The 22,843-nt window shown below is 33.6% G+C and overlaps 3 protein-coding genes across 3 annotated transcripts; all 3 read right to left on the reverse strand.

Moving 5' to 3' along the window:
- Nucleotides 1–1,601: 1,601 nt before the first annotated feature.
- Nucleotides 1,602–3,442, reverse strand: LOC129879872 (transcription factor MYB3-like). The gene is made up of 3 exons (XM_055953601.1): nt 2,990–3,442; nt 2,542–2,671; nt 1,602–2,233 (listed from the first exon to the last, which is right to left on the reverse strand). The coding sequence occupies exons 1-3, from the start codon at nt 3,117–3,119 to the stop codon at nt 1,960–1,962; spliced, it is 534 nt and encodes a 177-aa protein (XP_055809576.1). The 5' UTR covers nt 3,120–3,442; the 3' UTR covers nt 1,602–1,959.
- Nucleotides 3,443–6,918: 3,476 nt separating this feature from the next.
- On the reverse strand, nt 6,919–14,719 carry LOC129879871 (peptidyl serine alpha-galactosyltransferase). Its single transcript, XM_055953600.1, has 8 exons — nt 14,098–14,719; nt 11,786–11,956; nt 11,004–11,247; nt 10,698–10,898; nt 9,199–9,674; nt 8,772–8,936; nt 8,356–8,599; nt 6,919–8,213 (listed from the first exon to the last, which is right to left on the reverse strand). The coding sequence occupies exons 1-8, from the start codon at nt 14,406–14,408 to the stop codon at nt 7,347–7,349; spliced, it is 2,679 nt and encodes an 892-aa protein (XP_055809575.1). The 5' UTR covers nt 14,409–14,719; the 3' UTR covers nt 6,919–7,346.
- Nucleotides 14,720–15,624: 905 nt separating this feature from the next.
- LOC129879873 (uncharacterized) lies at nt 15,625–22,606 on the reverse strand. Its single transcript, XM_055953602.1, has 9 exons — nt 22,234–22,606; nt 21,980–22,114; nt 19,861–19,977; nt 19,595–19,723; nt 18,687–18,863; nt 18,178–18,318; nt 17,498–17,680; nt 16,505–16,585; nt 15,625–16,001 (listed from the first exon to the last, which is right to left on the reverse strand). The coding sequence occupies exons 1-9, from the start codon at nt 22,357–22,359 to the stop codon at nt 15,840–15,842; spliced, it is 1,251 nt and encodes a 416-aa protein (XP_055809577.1). The 5' UTR covers nt 22,360–22,606; the 3' UTR covers nt 15,625–15,839.
- Nucleotides 22,607–22,843: the final 237 nt, after the last annotated feature.

The raw sequence follows: 22,843 nt of genomic DNA on the forward strand, positions 1-22,843 counted from the left end.
TATGGGACCCTCCGTAAGTATCCGGGGGATCAGTACGTTTTGCCTCGACATAATCCACGGCGTATTCATAGTATTTAGGGACTGTACAAGCGGAATTAGGCGATTTTCTCATTTTTCGTGTGTGTTAGCCCATAAAAATTTTAGTGAACTGGCTTTTGGTCAAAATTTTTCTAAAACTTATATGGGACCCATCGTAAGTACCCGAGGATCAATATGTGTAGCCTCGACATGATCTACAACGCACTCATAGCATTTAGGGGTCGCATAAGCAGAATAAGTTGATTTTCTCAGTTTTTGTGTGTTAGCTCATAAATATTTTGGTGAACTGGCTTCCAGTCAATTGTTTTTCAGAAACATAAATGGCACCGTCCATAAGTACCTGGGGAATCAATATGTGTAGCCTCGACATGATCCACGGAGCATTTATAGCATTTTGGGGTCGCACAAGCGAAATTAGGTGATTTTCTCATTTTTCGTGTATGTTAGCCCATGAATATTTTGGTCAACTGGCTTCCGGTTAATTTTTTTAAAAAACGTATATGGGACCTTCAGTAAGTACCTAAGGGATTAGTATGTGCAGCCTCGGCACGATCCGCGACGCATTCATAGCATTTAGGGCCCGCATAAGCGGAATTAAACGATTTTCTTATTTTTCGTATGTGTTAGCCTATGGATATTTTGATGATATGAATTTCAATTAATTTTTTTGTAAAACCTTTATAGGACCATCTGTAATGATCCGGGAAAACAATACGTCTAATCTCGATATAATCCACGACATATTTCTAATATTTTGGGGTCACTCAAACGAAAATAAATTATACAAATTTCTCAGTTTTTTGTTACTTTGGATCTGCACGCATGTAGTGTACTATATGTATGAACTAATATATTGACCAATTGCTCTCACCAAGAGGCAAACTATCATTTGGCCACATATATTAAGAGAATATATCCCATCCTCTCTTAATTTTATATAAGGAAAATGCTAAACAACAAGAAAAAGTTTGTCCAAATGGGGCTGACAATAAATACCAAGACCCCATTTGGCCATAGATATTATTGCTAGCATTCTTTGGGGAAAGTATTTGGCAAAATTTGTTTTTCCATACAATTTGTCATGTTTTGGAAAAAATACATGAGATTAATAATATTGTTTCGTCTTCTCGATTATCTCATCTGAAAATATATACTCGTTGTGAAGAAATTATTCGTAGAATATGAGAAGATTATATTAAAAAATTGCTAGATTACTATCGTTGTTATTATTTATTTATTTTTACATTGATAAATCTTCGCAAGTAACTGTAATTTGATGAATTGCAACAGCATGTAATTGTGTTATTAACAGCTTTTATTAAAATATCATGTTATAATTTTGGATAATGTATTATATATCTACTTCATTATACAAATAATAATTTTGTGTCGAACATTTCATTTTCATTTCAAGCAATGTTCCCTTAAAAACATAAGTTATAGCTCTCCGAGGAGGATCTAGATAGAATATTATGAGTTCCTGCATCCAAACTCAGTATAGCGTTAGCTTAAATTCTCTTTCTCTATATATATTTATATGAATTTAAAGATTTACTAAATAATTAATGCAAATAACAGATTTTGAATCCAATAAATATTTCACTTATAACAACATTCCAAATTTGAGACCAAAATAATGTTCAGATCATGAATTCGACTCTAGGAACAATATAAAAAGATAAGGGCTATACTTAAAATTGATAAGTAAATGTGACAATAACAAAAGTATAGACCAAAACATACATGTACTTTTCTCTAAAAAGTTTATAAAAATTTAATATTGAGTTCATATTCTCAACCATGGTGAACATTAATTTATTTTATTTTTCATAATGGTGATGTCCAAATCAATCATAGTACACATTATTAGTCAGCTAATTAACTCCCGGAGGAGATAATCAAGAACGTGGTCGATATAATCTATGGAAGTGAATTGAGATCTGGTAATGAACTTGTAATTTGTTGATCATTATTAGCACAAGAACTTGCAGCATCAGATATTACTCCATAATTTTCTGATCTTGTGCTATTTTCTTGGAGAAATTCAAGTCTTTTTATATGAAGATATTGAGAAATCGTATTATTTTTTGGATCAATTCCCATTTTTATAAGTTTTCTTCTCAAATGGGAATTCCAATAGTTCTTCACTTCATTATCAGTTCTTTCCTGCAATCTTCCTGATATTAAGGACCACCTGAAAATAAATGTCAAAATATTTTAAAATAACAATACTAGCTGAAACTTTCTTGATTTGGATATATTTCACCCAAATTAACTAATTTTATTATTAATCATAGTATATATGTATATATATTATTTAACGTAACCACCTTGCGCACACAAACAAAAACTCCCCAAATTTCATTTTATATGACATTCTTTCATCGTCTTTTAGAAATATTTAACTTAAACTTCACATTTTATAGGCATAAAAATATTATCATGCATGACTTTTTTAAGATATCACAAATTCCAAAGACTTTTTTTGGGGGGGAAAGTTACCTGTTGCCAAGGAGAGCATGAAGCTTGATGATGAGATCATCTTCTTCCTCAGAAAAATTTCCTCTTTTTAGATTTGGATTAAGATAATTCATCCATCTTAGTCTGCAACTTTTGCCACAACGAAGCAGACCTATAGTCAAAGGTGAATTCAAAATTTAGAGTTAATATATAAATTCAGAACGAGTATGATCTTAATATATATATCAATTTTTTTCAAATGGAAATTAATAGGTTCAGTTGAACTTATAAAATCAACTTTTTAAAAAAAGAAAGAAAAAAATCACGCTTTCTCTCCCTCAAAACAATGCTTTGATCCTCACCAATGGGGTATAACACAATAATGAGTAAGATGCCAGTCGAGATGGAGCTGGAAGCAACCCTAGATTTTCCTGGGACTTGCCTTACCTCGATATCTAAATAAATAAATAAAGGGCCGGCATGTACTTACCAGCAGCTTTAGGTAAATTTCTCCAACAACCTTCACCATGTTTAGTGATATAATCAATGAGTTTTTGGTCTTCTTGTTTAGACCAAGCTCCTTTATGCATTTCCTCTTTGTTATCACAAGGCTTTCTCATAATTCTATATATTTGGTATTATATTCTATAGTTTAATGTTTTTTTTTTTTTTTGGATGGAGACTATGTGAAGATCAAGATATATACTAGAAAGATTTGAATGTGGAGAAAGAAAAAGAGATGGGATTGTTGTATTTTGGGAAGTGGATAGAGTGTGTTTTTATTATAAAAAAAATAAATGAAGATAGAAAATGTTGACTTGGAACATGGAAAGTTGGACTGGTGGTTTGGTCTGTGCATGCATGCAAGTTGTGATGATTCCCAACTTTCCCAATTCCAGTTAATTACTTGGAAAATACTACTAGGTTAGTGTCCATGACTTGTTAGTAGCAATGTTAGGGTTGGGTTCACTTTCTTTATTTTTAGTGATGGAGGTGTTCAAGATCAGTTTGCACGCACTTCAGCTATTTTATTAAATCTGCTACGTACCTTTTAATAGCACAGGTATGAATGGCGCAAACCACCAACTTGTGGGCATCTGTTACTTTCTACTAGCAAAGATACTAGGTGATTCAGCCTATCAATTTGTACACACTTTAATTATTTTATTGAATAACACTTCTATATATCTCTCACTAGCATGGGTACAAGTAATACGGCTCACCAAAATTTAGATAAATAAAACAAATATCTTGTATATATTTTTTTGTGACCTCATAATTCTCCCCGCATGTGTGACCACCAATATTATTCAACAAGAATTTATTTTATCATATTTTTATATGTATATGATAAAAGTTGAATAACATACCCTTAATGTTTTGTATATCTATTTCTTATTATTTTAAAATTTTCCATAATGAATATTCTAACTTCACCATAATGAGTATCATTTTTTATACCATATTGACTTTTAACTTTATCTTGATTCATGTAAATTTCAGCCTTCAGCTGGCCGAAATTATTTAACTGTCGAGAATTAAAATATGACCATTTAATATAAGACATATGGAGTAATTATACTATTGAAATAATTAATCATTAATATATAATCAGGTCTCAAATCATCTTGAAAGACCTTAATGGAATCATTGTATTCCACTTTTAACTGTCGCATTGTTAGTTGATTTCTGGTACTAATTACTATGAACGTGATATTTTATAGTATTAAATAAAATACTAAGTACTAATCATAGCATTATTTTAATTAACTTTTATAGTATATAGTATTCATAATTAATAAGCTCAATCAATATCAGAATAAGAGAGGACAAAAGATACTAAAGTGTCTTGTTTGTTTTAAATGTGGAACAAACGTTAAAAAGCCCCTTCACGTGAAGTGGCCCCTCATTGTACGAAAACTCCATATCATTCCGATTAATAGCTCGTTTTATTTTATTTATCTTAGTTTTATTTCAATATAAAATATAATAAAAAAAATTTACTAGTTCAATTATTGATTATCTGAAATTTTAATTTATTAATGAGAGTTTGATTATCATCTTGTAATTTCCTCTCCAATTATTTATTTTTTTTTAAAAAAATTATTGTCTTTTAAACTAAAAATATTATATATGTTAAACGTATTAAATACAAGTCTCTGAATTTCATAATATTTAATATGTCATGTCATTTGCCTCTATTTGATTGGACAAAAAATTCTTGTAATTCAATTTAAGGATGTTGTCACGTGCATGCCAATGAAATTTCACGTGGGATACAAGTACTCGTTAGTCGTTATGATGGGGACAACAAAGAGAAAATAATTTCTTATATAGCTATAATTTAATTTATTTTTTGTTTTATAAAATTCACGCTATACAATATTTTTATCTAATTTTATCAAAGTGAAATATATTGTATTTACATACATAATAATAATAAAATATATTATATTCACACACTCAATAAGTATACTCATGCTATACAATATCTTTGTCTAATTTTACCAATACAAATAATAAATATATATAGATATATCTACTATAAAATTTCAAATTATCACCCTATCATATTTTTTTTATATAAATATCGCTATTTTGAATAAATTTAGGACATTGACGTCACGTAATGTTTCCTAATATTAACGCATACAAAATATAAGTTGTCTAGTCGTTTTTTTTTTTTTGGTTTTAAAGCCCCTTTCACGTGAAGTGGCCCCTTATTCAGTATGAATTATCCGAATCCATCCAATTTGCTAATATATTTATCAATCTTTTCATTTTATTTGTCTTAATTTTATTGGATATAAAATTAATCAATAATTTTAATTTAAACATTGTATTTTTAAAAATAATTTCTATTTCTGAAAAATGTTAAACAAAAAGAATTATGATTTATTAAAACTCATGCATAAATTTAAAATTTTAAATCCATCTTTGATTATCTATCGTGTGTCCTTCTCGATGTTGGAGCATTTTTGGTTCTCTATATGTCGTACCTTAAATTAACCAGACCTAACATCGTACAAAAATTACTACTGGACATTTATTAAATACTTGTTTCATCTTCAAAAGCAAAATAAAGGAAGGAAAAAATGTAAATTTTAACTTCCATTAATGATTTATACATGCAATTTTTTCATGATGAATGTTGGGATATATCTGCACTCACAATCTTTTTCTTCGGTTAACTTACATTATATTATCGGTCTCAAGTTTAAATTTTTAAAAAAGAATTATAATTGGTTGTCAGCCAAAATTATGTTTCATAATATATGTATCGTTAAAATGTGAGATTAATTTTATTAAAGAAGGTGTAATATAGGAAGGTTGGGATCAATGTGTAAATAATAGAACCTAGAGACTTAGATAGCAAAAGTTCATGAGATGGTTAGAACTAATTCTGTTTATATATACATGTACTGCACATTAAAGTTAATTAATAGAGTATTTTTTTTCTAATTCATCTCCTCTCATTCATTCTAGATTCGTGATAGTGTTCAACAAGATATCTCCATTGATGATATCTAATAAATTTAAATAAGAGAGACATAATTGATGAGGATTAATATAACCATAGTAGTACCAACGTATGCAAATAATATAGTACTCCCTCTCCCTCAGTTCCTTTTTAATTGTCATGTTGCATTTTTCAAAAATCAATTTAATTAATTTTCAAAGCTAAATTAGATTACATTAGTTCAATATTTTAAAATAAAAGTTCAGATATTCAAAAACTATACGACAAGTACTATGATAACTAAAAAGGAACGCAGAAAGTAATTCTTTAAAGATATCGACATGTATGTGTATGATCCTCTCAAACAGTAGTTTTGAAGGATCTAATAAGAATGCAATAACATTTTTAGAAAGCTCGATCAACATATGGATCTCTAATATGGGGGTGGGGGGGGGGGGGAGAAAGGGTTGGTTCCATATTTGAAATATTTACCTTTTGTTTTTTTTTCTTACTTCCCTCCACCCATCTTTCATCATTTTTGAACAGTAGAAAGCGTGAAACACATTGCCCACCAATTAGTCTACCCATTTTATTAGTACAACAACAACAACCCAGTGAAATCCCACAACATGGAGTCTGGTCTGACCCATTTTATTAGTATGAAAAAAAATAAAAATATATTATATCTTTTAAGCAATGAAAAATAGGAGGAGAATGGGTAAAATTTAATTTCAATTTAATGATACAATTTTTATTATATATCTAGAAATAGAAGCAGTTCATGCTCTCCATGGTCAGAAATCAGAATTCACTATATTAACACCAATTACAATCAAATCTCTTTATAACAACATCGCCCGATCCAGATATCAACGAAATACTGTTATAGAACATATAATAAACCATAACATGAAAAACTGATTCCAGAAAAAGCTTAGTAACTAGTGTGATAAACCTCATTACTTATGAAACACAACTTGAAACATGTTATACCTGTGAAACTTACATCTGCAGAAAATTACAATACAAAAGAATTGTAATTATTTAAAACAAAAGGAACTTTACTACTTTTTTTATCTAGGAAAAAAAAAAGCATTAGGCCAAAAAAAACTCTATTTCTGAACTTGTACTAACATTATGTTTTTTCCCCCTAGGCATAGACCTATTTAGGCAATTGTAGACTAACAACTTCATGTGAAATTGATTTAATCAAACAGAACATAGAAAAACATCTTCCATTCCATCCAGCAGCACCAAATACTAACTCGATTAAAAGAAACGTTTTTTCTTCGTCTCTGCTAAAATAATGAACTTACAAGGACCTTGGCGCGAATGACCATGTTTGATATGCAAAGAACTTTGTCATTTGTACCAAGAACAGAGCTTTCTATGCTGTTTCAGCGTTGCGTAGATGCCTATCCTGTCCATTTGTATCCCAGAAACCAGAATATGTAGTTCTTCTCTTAGACTTGTAACCTTTACCTCTCTTTTTCAATCCCTTACGCCCTCTAAGCATGACGGACATGACACCTAAGAAGCCGAAGATTGAAACCGCCCACAAAACCATGATCCAAAATCTCATAGAAGTGAATGTTCCGTTTGGCGTTTCAACTTGGGAGGATTTCTTAGAATTATTTTTGGGCATTTCGTCGTGCTTCAAGGCCTGAACGTCATCAACGTTTCCAAACTTCCTTGAAGTTGTAATTTCAACAGCCATTCTAGCTTCAGCATTGGTTCTAGCTTCAGCATCGGTTCTAGCTTCAACATCGGTTCTAGTTTCAGCATCAGTTCTAGTTTCAGCATCAGTTCTAGTTTCAGCATCGGTTTTAGTTTCAGCATCGGTTCTACTTTCAGCACGGGTTCTTGTTTCAGAATTGGTTCTAGTTTCATTGACTCTGTCCTGATTTACTCTTTCACGTTTGGGCGTGGAAATAGTGTTAGGATCTGGACATTTTCTCCTCTCGTGGTGTAAACGAAGCGCTTCATTCAACGTCGTTGCACATTCTATGCTAAGCAAGTCGCGCTGTAAGGAATTGTTGTCAGTTTGATCAAGTGATGATGGATCAGGAGGATCAGGAAACTTAGCCCAACATTTGTTAACCAAGTCGGCGTGTCTCCAGTTTGCTTTGTCAAAACTCCACTTACCAACCCTATATTCCAAGCCATAGTGGAAGACTCTATAATTAACACCAGGTGTAGGAACATATCCTGGGTATATCAGAATCTTGTCGCTTATGATGTGCCGTAGATTCAACTACACAACATCAAAATTCAGATTAGACAGAATGCAGATTAGAGTACAGCACTCAGTAGCTACAGTCACACCTCGGTATAACAACATTTCATTATAAACTGATTAAGAGAACTAACTTTTGATAATAAGCCTAGAAAATTACCTCTGCAGCACCAAATGAGTAACCATACATCTCACTAATCCACCCAGCTTCATACACATCTCCTGTTATGTTCTTGGACCAATGAGATCTATCAAGTCGGACCTCCTCAGTTTTGTGCAGCCACTGCAGTGCAAATTTCCGTAGATCATCTACATGCATAACGATTACGCCCCCAACCTTGTCACAAGCTTCAGGATGGTGAGTGTGGAGCTTTGCCAGTATGTTGTCACAGCCGATAAGGTAGCTGATTCAGAATAGGAACAAAAGAAGTAGACTGGTAAAAATCTGTGCAATGTGAATTTCATGCAAGAATATAAGGCAAGAAAACTGATTCGCTGAAAAAGTTGAATATTTGTAATAAACCATGCAATCCTCCACCAGAACAAAAATGAAAATCATAAACCTGTAACTCTTACTCATAAGGAGTTGAAACAGGTCGACTGCGACCAGCATTGAATTCCCATGGTGTTATTGGTCCTCTCATGATCATGTCAGCATCAAGAATTACAATGTATTCAGCATCCGTCTTCACATGATTCATCCAATGAAGAACTGCAGCCGGTTTGTTGATTGCTGGATACCTGAAATAAGCAAAAACTAGATCCGGCTTGATGTCAAAAATTTCCACATTGACCTTAGGGCTTAGTTTTTCTTATTTAATTAAAAGGGGGAGAGATAGTTGAGGTGAGTGACAAATGTTTCATCTAATATTTATATGCACCGTCCAGTGTTATGACTGTTCTGTTTCATTTCCTTTTAAAAGATTGCCGAATGTGAAAGATGACTTTAATCAAAAGGCCATATGTATTGACAAGAAAGAAAAACTAGGAAACAATAGATTACCAATCTCCGGTTAATGGATGTCGGCTCATGGATGGTACATAGTGGGTGGGAGCTAGATCATGGCCTTTGTATTGCTTTAAATCTTCATCTGTACAGCTTAAAAGCCTTGTGATGTTCCCTGGCTGACCGCTCTTGTAAAAACTGTGGACAAGCCCCACTGTTTGCCAATCAAAGTAAGATGAGCATTCTGTAGAGAAAATGGTGTGGATTTTTGGGTGTGGCTTTTCAGGCTCATTATCAACTTCTTTATGAATTTCAACCTCCATCATCTGTCGACTTTGGGCAGTCAAACGTTTTGGCCGACTTAGTTCTGCGAACGTTTTACTCTTTAAGAAGCTTAGATACTTTGACCACTTTGGCTTAGGACATTTAAAGGCAGCATGCTGTAATAAAAGGCCCTCATTCATGGTATTAATGCACTCAATATTCAGAAACAGTGCCCTCCTTTTGTTATGATCAGGTTCCATCTGTGTTATCTGCAAGAAGAAAATAATCATAGAAATTCTAATGAACGTTACAAGAAAATAGAATGCACGTTATCTTGTAGAATGAATGATCAAAATAACTCTTAGTGACTAAATGCGGAAGGGATCATTACCAGGTATGGATGACCGCACAATGAAGTAAACTCATTAACATCACATTCTAAAGCTATTAAACTTAGATCACTAAATTTATATTTCAGAATCCCCAACACGGAAGCTTTTCAGCTGGTTAAGTGTTTCGAACTCCAACTTTTAAAACTTGTACTATTATGTCTACTCCAACTTTTAAAACTCGTACTCTTATGTCTATGATCAAGTGGTCATAGTTCACCACATTAGTGGGCCAGCATAGCATTACTGTTACTTATTGAGTTTCTAGATGGACACGTATTTGATAGAAAGAACTGATTTAAAATGCACTGCTCTAATCGTATCAGAAATCAGCAAATTTGACACACGGAAGTTTGTTCATTTTGACGAGTACAAATCAAATGAGAGAGACAAAAAAATAGGTTCAATCTGCAACAGAAATTTAGGGTATTAAACTACTGATGAATTGTTACGCCATTGCCTATTATAATACATGTTACTTTAAGACAGATTTTAAAGACAAAAGACTGATAAGAAATTTAAGACGGTAAGTATCTCAGTTTAAGAAAGATTTAACAGATAACATAGCTTATATCAGAGCTCAAGTCAGGCTAATTTACTTCATCAATCTTACTTTTTAGACATGTTGGACTAAACATAGGTGACGTGGTGGTAGAAGCATCACCCATAGAAGGCATCAAGATTAAACATACTCTATCGCTTACCCCAACCACCTGCACTTACTATACATATGAATTTCTCATTTAACAAGTTTTAGTATCAATTGACATTGAATTGTTTCCTTCAGAGCATATTCAGCTGAGTCATTCACAAAATGGAAGCCATGCTGGTAAGAAACAAAAATAAATTTATAATATGCATAGACTAAGATGATCTATTTTAATAGTGCAAGCCAAATTTTACCTCGCGGGGATAAGGAGGTTCAGGGAAGAGCCGGTTGCAATCATAGACAATGTCGTCTTCATGATGGTCTAGTTTACTGAATGACCAGTTTCCAACATTAAAAGGTAAGCCATAATGCATAAGAATAGGTTCAATACCCTCTCGTGGAGTATAGCCAGGGTATATCATCAAGTTATCATTGATCTTATGCCGGAGTCCTACCTGACAAATCAAACATCAAGGATATATAGATCATCTTAATAAAAAAATTAGAAAAGCAGCAACAGATATCTGTAAAATAAAAGATGAACCATTGAAACAACTTGCCTCGGCAGCACCAAATGAATATCCATACATCTCACTGATCCACCCTGTTCCGTAGATATCACCAGTATAGTTGGTTGGCCAGTGAGCTTTGTCTTCCCGTACTTCTTCAGTCTTTGAAAGCCATAGGGGTGCCAAAGCTCGAAGATCATCTATATGCATGGCTAATAGCCCACCAACCTTGTCACAAAGTTCAGGATGCTTTGTATGCAGCTTTGCAAGAATATTATCGCAACCAATTAAATACCTAATTATAAAATAAACTCTTTGGAATCAACAAGTCCTCAATTACGGCAAACAATCAAGCTGACAAGAAGGTTTATGTAATTAAGGATCGTGAAATTTTGATAAGGGATGCTACAGGTTGTCAAGAAAACACCAAAAATAGTCGTCATACAAACATCTTCTACGTGTGTTTTTAATTCTTTGATGTTTATGGCTTTTCTTGATTCAGGAATCTGGTTTTACGCGCCAAGTGCAATAAGAGTTGATGAGCTGATACTAATCTATAGAGGATGTGCAAGGGATTATTCCTTTTCTAGTTCACTTTGGTTATGTAGATCTTTACAGTCAATGGACAAAAATCTAAGATGTTTTCTAGACATATTTTGAGTAATATAGATGTTTTCCTGGACATATATTGTTCAAGTAGCCGTTAAGTTACATATTTGGAAGACACGATTGTAAATTATCTTTGTTTCCGTTGAGAAATTCTTTTGCTTTCACATCAAGATCTTACTAAAATAGTGAAACTAAAAATGGGTAAAATGAGAATTTTGTTTTACCCATAATACGCAGAAACAGGCTTCCCTTTCTCTGCCCCAATCTCCCATGGTACGATTGGACCTCGAATGATCATGTCTGCATCCAGTATGACAACCCAATCAACATTATCTGCCTCTTTGCTGTATTTAAGCCAGTGAACAACTCCAGCCGGTTTGTTAATTGCAGGATACCTGCAGACCAAATAAAACAGCATTATCTTCTTTGATCGGCATAACAAGCTTTTACTGTCGCCTTTAACCAATATATGTGCTTCCAAATCAGATAAGAGGAAGATTATGACAAAACAAAAAGAAACAAAGAGAATTGACAAAATATCAAGAAAAACCATAAATTTTGCATTTCTTCTATAGGAAGTTACTGGAAAAATGATTTGTGATGCCAAAGAGAACCCACCGATCATTCTTGGTGCACATAGAAGACCGATCCTATAGTTTAAGTTCAAATCAATTAATGAATTAACATTTTTATTTAGAAGAAAATGCGAGTATGGCGAGAACTCTTCAAAAGTAGAGTAGAGGAGAAGAATTGACCCGTGAAATCACTAAAGCTAGAGGAGAACAATCAAAGCAGTTAGCAAGCTGATAAAAAGAACTGAAGCAGTTACCAAGACGATAAAAAAGGACTGACACATTGAGCAAACAAAGACCAGGAGATGAAATACAAGAGCAAATTATCTCACAAAACCAAATGGAAATGCAGTTATTAAGTATTCTTCCATTCTCTTCAAAGTAAACTAAAGGAAAATTGACCAAATTTGATCTTCATCATTAATCAACACTGGAGCAGTTAACACAAAAACTTAAGGATATCAAATCAAAATTCAGAATCGGAAGGAAATCCAATCTTTCTATTATCAGAGATATCTCAATCGCCTTTGAACTTTTTATATCATTAATTTTTTGATATTTCAAAACCATCAGTGACAAATATCAACAATAATTTCGATGTACAAATGCATATCTAAAAGTAAAACGAAAACAAAGAAGGATCAATCACACGACATTTCATAAAGCTGGCACCTTTGTCGAAAATAGCATATCTTTATCTCTTCACATCTTGTCTGAAGGCATCAAAGTCACAAGAACAGAAAAACAGTTCAAATTGAATTATACACATTAACTTAATTAATAAAGGTAGCAATCACACAAACAAGTATTAAAGTCAAAACTGAAAATTGAAGGCAAAAAACAAAAAAAGGTGGCAACCACACAACACTGGGCAAAGTTGACACCTTTCTTGGGGAAAAAAGACATGACTGCATTTCTTCATACTCTTAATTGTTCAAAGCTATCAAAGTCACAAGAATCAAAAATTATGTTCAGCATTGAACCAACACATAAAATCGAAGGGCAAAACCAAATCAAGCTGACAATCATACAACAATAGACAAAGCTGATCTCATTGGAAAAACAAATTCAGCATTGAATCCATACATAGAATTGAAGATACGAACCAAATAATATTGGCAATCAAACAACAATCGACAAAGTTGATCCCCTCATTGGAAAACAACATAATTCACATGCTCGTTTACTAGATTATTAATTGCCACAAAATCCACAAGAATCAGAAAATTCAAATCAGCATGGAATCCATGCATAGAATTGAAGCAAAAACCAAATAATGGTGGCATCACACAACATTAGGCAAGGCTGACCCGCGTTGGAAAAGAAAGGCAAAAATATCATTTCCTCATCTTCTTAATTGCTCAAAGCCATCAAAGTTTCAAGAATCAAAACCAACTAAAACATTTTTATCACCACCAACACTAGGCAAAGCTGACCCCCTTAGGAAAAACAAAACAAAATATCTGCTTTCTTTTCATCTTAGTTGTTCAGGGCAATCAAAGCCACAAGAACATAAACCCAATTCAGCATTGAATTCATACATAAAAATGAATGCAAACAACAAATAATGGTGGCAATCACACAACACTTGGCAAAGCTAACCAAAATATCATTTGTTCATCTTCTCAATTGTTCAAAAACATCAAAGTTTCAAGAATCAAAAACCCAATTCAGCATTTTATCATCAACAACACATGCATCCACAAAAACTGAAAATTGTTCATCTTCTTAATTACTCAGTGTCATCAAAGTCACAAGAATCCAAAACCTAATTCAGCATTTCATCACCAACAACTCATGCATCCACAAAAAAACTAAAAAGTATCAATTTTTCATCTTCTTAATAGCTCAAAGCCATCAAAATCACAAGATTCAAAAAACCCAATTCAGCATTTTATCATCAACAACACATGCATCCACAAAAAACTGAAAACCCCCACAAGAAATAAAGATCAAGAACTCACCAATCACCAGTTTTAGGATGTTTACTCATAGAAGGAATCTCAAAAGTAGGAGCCAACTCCATCCCTCTATAACCCTTCCTCTCTTCTTCCGTACAACTCAACAATCTTGTAATAGGTCCAGGTTGCTGAGCCTTCCTGTAGCTATGCATAAGTCCAACCGTTTGCCAATCGAAGTAATTCTGACATTCTACAGAAAACAAAGTGTGGATCCTCCATGGTGCCTTTTTGGTATCAATCTTTTCTGGTTCTTCACCACTGATTAGACTCAATGTCAACAACAACAGCACCAATATTGCTTTTTTCTCCATCATAAACACCAAAACTCAAATGGGTATCTCTCTATTGATCTCAATTTCATGATTTTGTTAGAAAGTCAAAGGTTTCTTGGTTTTTTTAAAATTGTTTTCTGAATCTATTTATTTATTAAAATTAAAAATTTCGTCTTGATGCTGTATGATCTAAAAGATCGTGGAAGATTAAGGAGTATATTAATTTAAAACATAGACAAGTGTGATCTGTAATCTTTGTGAACTGAAAATGGAAATGGAAATGGAAAATAGAAAAAAAATAAAAATTAAGCTGTCTTTCATGTGTTCTTCTTGAAAGAATAGTCAGATAGAAGGTGCTATTTTGAGCCTCTATGGCTATTTTAGCCCACGTTTTTTTTAATTATAAAAATCTAATACCTAACTTTTAAAAAGGACATGAAAATTATATAAATTTGTGATTATATAAAAAATTCATCAAAAATAATTTTTAGTTTTATAAATAAGATCATTATGTTTTTTGACAATAATAATAATAGCATAGGCATTAGCCAATGTAATCTCATATGTAGAATCTAGAGAAGGCAACATAAATCTTTTATTTTTGAAACAAAATAATAAAAAAATAGGATCCCATATGATATCACGAATAGAGCAATAGATTATAGTTTTTGTCCAAAAAGGAGAAATTACTTTGAATTGAATTTTTTATTATGTGATAAGACTTAAACCTACTCCTTCAATTAAAATAGAAATGAAAACTTTTAATTTTAATTATGTCACGTATAAATTTTTAGAAGTTTATGACCTTAACCATGCAATTTTAATTGTGTGGTTATAAAAAAAAATCATTAGGGAGAAATGACGGTGTAAACTTTTAACTATTTTTCAAATTTAGAAGTGTGTTATTTTTCTAAGCAAGCTTACAATGAAAATATGCCACGTAAATTAAATTGGAATGAGTATTTAAATACAAACTTGACAAATTAAGTATCATGCCAATACGTACAATAAAATTTTAGTGTTGACTTGTCAAGTAATTTTAAAATGACAAATAATCAAATGTCACACTAAAGAGATCCTAGATCCAAATCTTGCAACTTGCATGATGAATTAAGACTCAGTATGCAAGAAGCAACTGTTCCAACATGCATGTAGATATACTGATATTTAAAAAATAAATTAAAAAAAGGACTGTTGATACATTTGATATTTTAATTATTTTCTATTTGTATATTGTTCTAAAATAAAATTGAACAGATTATGTTATAAGACAAAAGGTAAGAATGAAAATAAAGGAAGAATATAAACCATTTCCGCTATACTACAACAACTACACCTCAATCTCCAACTAGTTGGTCGTTGAGGTCTAATTTATGAATCCTCACTGACCCTGTTTCCATTTAGCCTCACCTTTTGCACTATACAAATCAAATTAGTCCTTATAATATGATGAATGTCTATAGTTTTCTGTATTCAAACAAATGATTTGGCACTTGATATAGCATGACCATTTGAAGGAACAAAAGAAGTTGGTGTAATGTTGTTGATCCTATTCCTTCTAAGAGCATTTGGATCTATTCCTGCCTTGTGAGCTGCAATTACACCTATGGCTTCCCAGTAGTTTGATACCTTCACCTGCAAAATAAAGGACAAGTCGTACGTCAATATGATAGTGTCTAGACCAACTTGCACGCACCTCCAGGTCCTATTTCTATAAGGAATGAATTTTTTATGTTGATTACGTCTTTTTTCTTCTTGTTTTGGGGAAGAGGGCTTAGTATTCATATTCCCCTTTTAGTGTCTCTTAGTCAATAACAACAACTACTACGCCTCAGTCTCAAACAAATTAGGATCGAATCGCCACTTTTTTATTTAAGTTCATTTCATATCATCAAGATTATTGAAAGTTGCAGGGTAAATAATCTCTGAGCAGTGTACATGCGACAAGCTAAAGCTCTCTACTGAATATGAAACATGCATCGACACTTGTTTTTTCCAAAGTTTCCCTCCCAATATATTATCAAATGAAAATGTATATGGCTACAAGTATTGGCAGTTCATGTTAAGTTTTTTGCTAATAGAAACTACTTACAAGATGAGAAAATAAACAAGGGATTGCAAGTAACATTTGAACTTACAGCTTCAATACCGAGTGAATCTGCTGTATCATTCAGAACTGTTTGATTCTCTTCAACAGCAATTATAAGAGGCTGCAAAATCTGAGCAAACAGGAATAATGGGACTACTGTCAAGAAAGCAGAGATGTTTGACTGGCAGTCGAAAATAGGCTCCCTCCCAAATGACTAATTTGGGCAGCACGACTAGGATTGTAGTTGCAAGCCATATTCTACTGATAGACACTTCAATTCACATGCCACGAAGAACGACGCTAGTAAACAGTTCATTTGATACTTCAACTTTCCAAATCAAACTAGCCAAAAGTGAAGAGTGATAATTAGACCAAATATGACCACATAGTTATTTGTCTCACTTATTCTTCCTCCCTGCACATAGTTCCTACATCATCTGCTAAATTTTACCCCTTCGTAGTTCCTTCATAAGCTGCTACATGGGGTCTAGGAGGGTGGTGTGTACGCAGACCTTACTCCTACCTTGGAAAGGTGAAGAGACTGCTCTCAAAAGACCCTCAGCTCAAATAAAGCAAATAATGGAAAAAACGAAAAACAAAACAGTAGCAATAGCAAATAATACAACATCAGCTGCTAAATTTTCTCTTTTATTTTCCCTTTGCATGCCTCAATCCCGACGAGTGCCTAAATCACAGGCAAAGTCATTCCTTCTAGCTTACTATATCTCCAATGAAACAAGAAAAGGAAAAAGAATACTACTTCCCTATCAAAAACGATAAAAGTATAGAACACAACTAAACCAAGAATGTCAGCAGACAATTCGTTTCCTATCTAACAATAGTAGTGTTAGAATCAGTTTCAAAAACAAATAGTAAAATTAGAAGAGGCGCTTTCTTCTTTTTTTTCCAACTGTTGGAAGGGATAGGGGAGTGGGGTGATTCCGATTTAATCAACTAGTCAGCTGTAGCAAGGGAAAGGCCTAACTCGAAGCCTGAACACTGGACTCACCCAGTTGATGTCAATAGATAAAGAGCCAATTACCTTGTTTCTTTTACGATTGGCAAAAGCAAGAGCACCATCTCCGCGACAAGCATCGATCGGTAGAATCACACTGTCAACATCACCAGCTACAATGCAATCGTCTGAAAGTTTATTGCCCTTGACCACATACTGTGGTGCAGTGCTAAGCCCAGCAAGGACACACGGCAAGAATGTAAATCCAATCTGTCAGAAGACAGATTGAGGTAGAGAAAAGGACAAAAACACAAAACAAAGAAGATGTCATGAGAATGCAAATGACGCTAAAAAGGCTGCAGTATTAGCAGTTTATACATCTTCATTGTTTTCTGAACCAAGTCATATCACCCTCTTACTCATTGTAAATGCAGAAGAAAGCATTTCAACATCATGCTTTAAAAATCTTATAAAACTATTTAAGCTCCTCTTGAGAGTGAATATCTCATGCAAGAGAACTTTTACATGGCTAAAATTATCATGTTTCCATTTTACGATGACTACATTAAAAGATCATCTATGAAGAAACTATTAAAAAGAAAAACTCTCCTGCACTATCCTCGTATAGCAAACGAAGTCGTAGAGGAGTTATGTCCTGGCTATTCCACATAAGTACCCAGTCTTTAATGAAAAACAAACTTATTCATGATTACACAGCACACATGGTGTGATCTTAACTATTGTTAGATTGACGGGACAACACTTACCTCTTCAGCAGCTGATTTCGGACATACTGAAATGTTTAATTGAGGAGGCAATACAGCAGGAGCATGTGCGCAAGGAATCTGAAAATTTTTCACCACGAGGTGACTTATAACAGCCTCCACACCTGCCAAAAGATCTATCCCCTATAGCATTAAGGGGTACAAAATATAATTGAGATCAGGAAACTACGTATTAAACAATACAATGAATTTCCTCTCTTACAAACAGTTTCAAATTGAAACAGCACAACCAGCAAGCAATCAACGGAATAAGGTAATTAAACCCGATATTTATACAAAACTTAAATATTACACATTTTATTTAGATGATTTCACACACATACGTTATGGCAAAATTATAGAGACTCAAAACTTTCTGAATAGTGGAAATAGAACGTTGTATACAATGAGCTCATGAATTGTGAACATTTGTATCTAAAATTTTCCAAGAGATACTATTGAGGACTACATATGCAATGAAATAAGAAGCTAGGCATAGAAAATATTAATACCACTCCTTGTCGATAATCATCCAAGTCTTCAGTATCATCATCTGGAAAGCGTGCCACCACTGCAACAGCATTTACATTAGACCCATTTTGCAAGTTCTCCACAGCTCTCAGTAGTGAATCTGGACGCTGTATCCTCCCTGTTGATTGGCCACTTGTTGGGTCAACCCATTTCTCCACCTTTACATACACCACGTGTTAGCTACTTGCAATCCATTAGAAATTAATTTGAAGTTAATAGTAAATAGATGTGATGATGAAACTGTCATCAAAGCCAACGAGAAAATCAGAATATTTCTGATCTACCATGAGATATGACTTTCTTTTTTATAAGTTAAAGGGAAATACTATGAGATATAACTAAATGAATTCATCAACCTTAATGTCCCCAAACTGGGAGAAACAATCTCTGTTTTAGCAACAGAGCTTTTACTTGCATGCGTATGATGATGATATTACCCATACAGTAGCAGAAAACATAGGTTTAACGTAAAATAAAACATAAGTACTTTCTACGGAGAAGGCCTCAACCGTTGATTTATCCTCTTTCTTATTCCTCTTTTCTACCCGCAATGTACTACTTTTAAAATGTCTCAGTAGCTCTTTCACTGGAGCATCTTCTTACATCTTTTACTCTGTGTCTAACTGTTGCTATGTCCCCAACCTCTTCCGAATAACTTCCAGAAACTCCCATAAATTTCCTTATTATTCCCAAAAGATTCCACACTAAGATTGAGAAACCATTTCAGCAATGAGCACTAGTAGCAATGCGAAAAAACTTGCTTCACTCAGGAAAGTTCTCAAAAAACTACAAAATACTTCCCTTCTCATATTAAATATCTCGGGACATGTTTTCACTGTGCATTACATCAAGCCTAAAGAAGTTCAACTTAGAAGATAAAAAGGCATACCAGTAGAGGTGTATCAGTTACAGTGTATCCCACTATTGGCAATCCAAGAGAAGCTCTTGTTGCATCAACTACTTGTAGATGGCGAATAAGAAGCTCTTCCTCTATCCCAGCATCAAAAACCAATCCTACCTGCTCCAAGTTACAAGTTCACAATGTGATTGAAAGCTGAACGGAGGATAAAAGCTTGGAAGCATCAGGAATGAAGCAACAACTGGAATACAGCTCAGATTTCACAGGATAAATGAGCAAAATATTTTACAGCATACCCTATTTTGATGAACTGGTTGCAGTGCCCAGAGACCTTCAGCAAATCGATCAAGTGCATAGCCTTCAACATAGAGTGCATTTGGCATGGGCCAGTACAGCATTGCTGCATTAAGAACCTGTATGACTTACAAATTTACAGAGAGCTAGGATAATGCATGTGAATCCAAACCGCAGATCGTGCTTCCTACTCTAGATTGACAGCCTAAGTTACTTCATCCACACAATTATGGCCACAAATTTTCAATCATTTTTCTTCTCCTGACCCAATGTTTAAATGTTGATTCCTTTTTTTCTTTTGATAGCCATGGTATCCGGGCCAGATAGCATGCACCTTGACTAATTCCACCGTGTATCTGCTACTTCCACCAGCGCAAGCACCGGATGACTCTGTTCACCAAAGCTTGGACAAATAGGAAAAAATCACCTAGTATTTTCGTCTCCGTTGGAATTAGAACCTGAGACTTCATGGTTCTCAAATCATCTCATTGACCAGACCACACCCTTGGGTGCAATGTTGATACCTTATTTTATTGACAATTTAAAGAACCAACTAGAACTGACGCTATTTTGGTCCTAAAGTACATGAAATATTTTTCAGTTTTTATTGTTGTGGATCTAATCCATAAAATTTCTCAATTCCTTGACTTGTCTCTCCATATTGTATTTTTCGTTCCAAGAATTTTTGTGATATTCCAAGAGTTTAAGTTCCAGTTAGTGACTCAGCTAGGAAATGCAATACTACAGAATGTAAATCCAATGTTGCAGAGACTATTAAACTAATTGAGGAAAGCATGGCTAAAAGTATTATGGATCTAAAAAATTATACCATCCATTAGAATGATCAGGAACTACTAAGTACTAACTAGGAAGTACGGAGAACTCAACTTTCAAGCTTATTATACAATTTTTACCAATTTCTTATTTTCCAATGTCCACTTCCTTTAAAATAGATTACGAACAAATTTCATTTTTGTTTGCAGTAGTCAAACATCTTGGCAGTAGTGTATGAAATTCGAATAGGATTCATTGCTTCCACAATATCCTTTGAAGCAGAGCAGAAGCGAACTCTTGAAGCTACTTTGAGTTGAGGTACACTAACTTATCCAAGCTATTTTTAATTACATATATTTTTCTATCCAGTTTCAAAAAGGCTGGACGCACAAGGTATTAGAGCTTTAGCCTTTTAGTATATTGGAAATGCATCTGCCAATATGATACTTATAGCTAGATTATGAGGCTGTACTTGACTAGAAGTTCAATTCACCACTACACTAAGTACCAAACCAATTCCTCATTCTCTTAATTGTTGTGGTTAAGAGAAATGGCTGAGAGACAAAGTCTTCTTACATGTTCCAACCAAACAAGACATCTTTCACACTCAATACACCGGTGCGACATTTGACAAGTAATGACGTATCATAAGAAGTAAAATTATAGGTACAGCGATCCTGCATCATTTTGGACAACCTACATTGAAGCCTAAGAATTTTTCTGAAAAGAATAGCTACCACCTGCATTTCAAAGTCGCAAACCAACTGTCAATAAATTTTCAGTTCAAGTTGAAGTTTCCCTAAATTAAATTCTTAATATATCTCAACTGCCGTTAACGATTCAATGTATAATGTGTAAGTGTAGACGGATAGATTAGCTCCGTGATCAGACTCTATCATAAAAATCCTTATTCAAATACTATAATAAATGGTCAGCCAATAGTTCTAAAAACATCAAGGGTGAGCACATTGTTTGGCAAATAGAGGCCTAATAATGTTTTTTTAATAATGGTGGTATCCAGTTCAGCTTGGGCGCACCTCGATTATTCTAGAGACTATCAACTACCTATTAACAACACAGGTATTGGATAACTCTGTCCACCTAGGCTTACACATATTGGAGGAAATCACCTAGTGTTTTTTCATCAAACTAGTCAGACCTAGTGGTTCTTCGCTATAGAGGCCTAAATGATTAGCAAGCGTGAGCACGTAGTTTGGCAGATTAAGGCAACATAAGGGTATACACAAAGTAAAATTCCATCAAGACAAATCCAAGGAAACAAAAACAAAACAAAAAAAAACAGATAAATGCTGCCTGATAATAAAACAAGATGAGAAAAAATCATACATTAGGATGAGAAATAAGGCAGTCAACAACAGAAGAAAGAGCTCGAGCTACAGGCAAAGCATCACCAGCATAGCCACCAATAGCTGCTCCAACACCAGTAGGCACTATCATCACACTTGTATACTCCCTCCTAAACTACTCAAATAACCATCAAAACACACACAAACAACAATTCACTCAATTGGGTACTCAGTAAATCTATTTTCTTGAAATCCCAACCCAAAAAATCAAGTCTTGGTGAATAAAAATTGTACCTTGTTATTTTGCAAGAACGAGCTGGAACATGAAATTCTGAAATTGGAAGGTGAATAGTAGGATTTCTGAAAAAGACATCGATGACCCATTGAAGGAGAATAAATATTGAGGCCTAATGTTGCCATTGTTGCTGCTAATTTTACTACTACTAAATTTCTCTGTTTGGCTTACTGTGGCATTTTTCTCAAGTAAAGAATGGAATTTGGAAAGAAGAGGATAATGGTGATATGAGGTTTATGAAAAAGGATATTTGTCAATTTCACCCCTTGTAACACTACAACATGTCATTTTACTGCTTATAATTTGAGCTATTTGCAAAACAAACCTGCATTTTTCTTCTGCTTTCAGTCAGATTTTTTCTTCTTTCTTTTTACTTCTTTAGTTGATCTTTTTTTGCTTCCTTTTACCAAATTTTAGCTCAAGAAAAATGTCTATCAATTGATCTCAACCTACTCCTAACAAGTTGTTAAATCAAAATAGTACATTATATATCTGTTCGTTGGTAGATCTATTTCTATGTTTCGATCTTTGATCTATATTTTGGGTAAAGTCTCTTATATATATTTGAAATGAATTAGCATTACCCAATGAACTCCAAAAATGCATAAG

Source organism: Solanum dulcamara, chromosome 2 (assembly GCF_947179165.1).
Source record: "Solanum dulcamara chromosome 2, daSolDulc1.2, whole genome shotgun sequence".
Classification (NCBI taxonomy): Eukaryota; Viridiplantae; Streptophyta; class Magnoliopsida; order Solanales; family Solanaceae; genus Solanum; species Solanum dulcamara.

Coding starts and splice junctions, on each gene's coding strand:
- LOC129879872 (XM_055953601.1), bottom strand. CDS start 3,119: ATGAGAAAGCCTTGTGATAACAAAGAGGAAATGCATAAAGGAGCTTGG. Junction 2,672..2,989: donor AAATTTACCTAAAGCTGCTG/GTAAGTACATGC, acceptor CTTTGACTATAG/GTCTGCTTCGTTGTGGCAAA. Junction 2,234..2,541: donor CATGCTCTCCTTGGCAACAG/GTAACTTTCCCC, acceptor ATTTATTTTCAG/GTGGTCCTTAATATCAGGAA.
- LOC129879871 (XM_055953600.1), bottom strand. CDS start 14,408: ATGATGGAGAAAAAAGCAATATTGGTGCTGTTGTTGTTGACATTGAGT. Junction 11,248..11,785: donor CCTGTTTCTGCGTATTATGG/GTAAAACAAAAT, acceptor TTTTATAATTAG/GTATTTAATTGGTTGCGATA. Junction 8,214..8,355: donor ACTCATTTGGTGCTGCAGAG/GTAATTTTCTAG, acceptor GATGTTGTGTAG/TTGAATCTACGGCACATCAT.
- LOC129879873 (XM_055953602.1), bottom strand. CDS start 22,359: ATGGCAACATTAGGCCTCAATATTTATTCTCCTTCAATGGGTCATCGA. Junction 22,115..22,233: donor CGTTCTTGCAAAATAACAAG/GTACAATTTTTA, acceptor TTATTTGAGTAG/TTTAGGAGGGAGTATACAAG. Junction 18,319..18,686: donor ATGATTATCGACAAGGAGTG/GTATTAATATTT, acceptor TTAATGCTATAG/GGGATAGATCTTTTGGCAGG.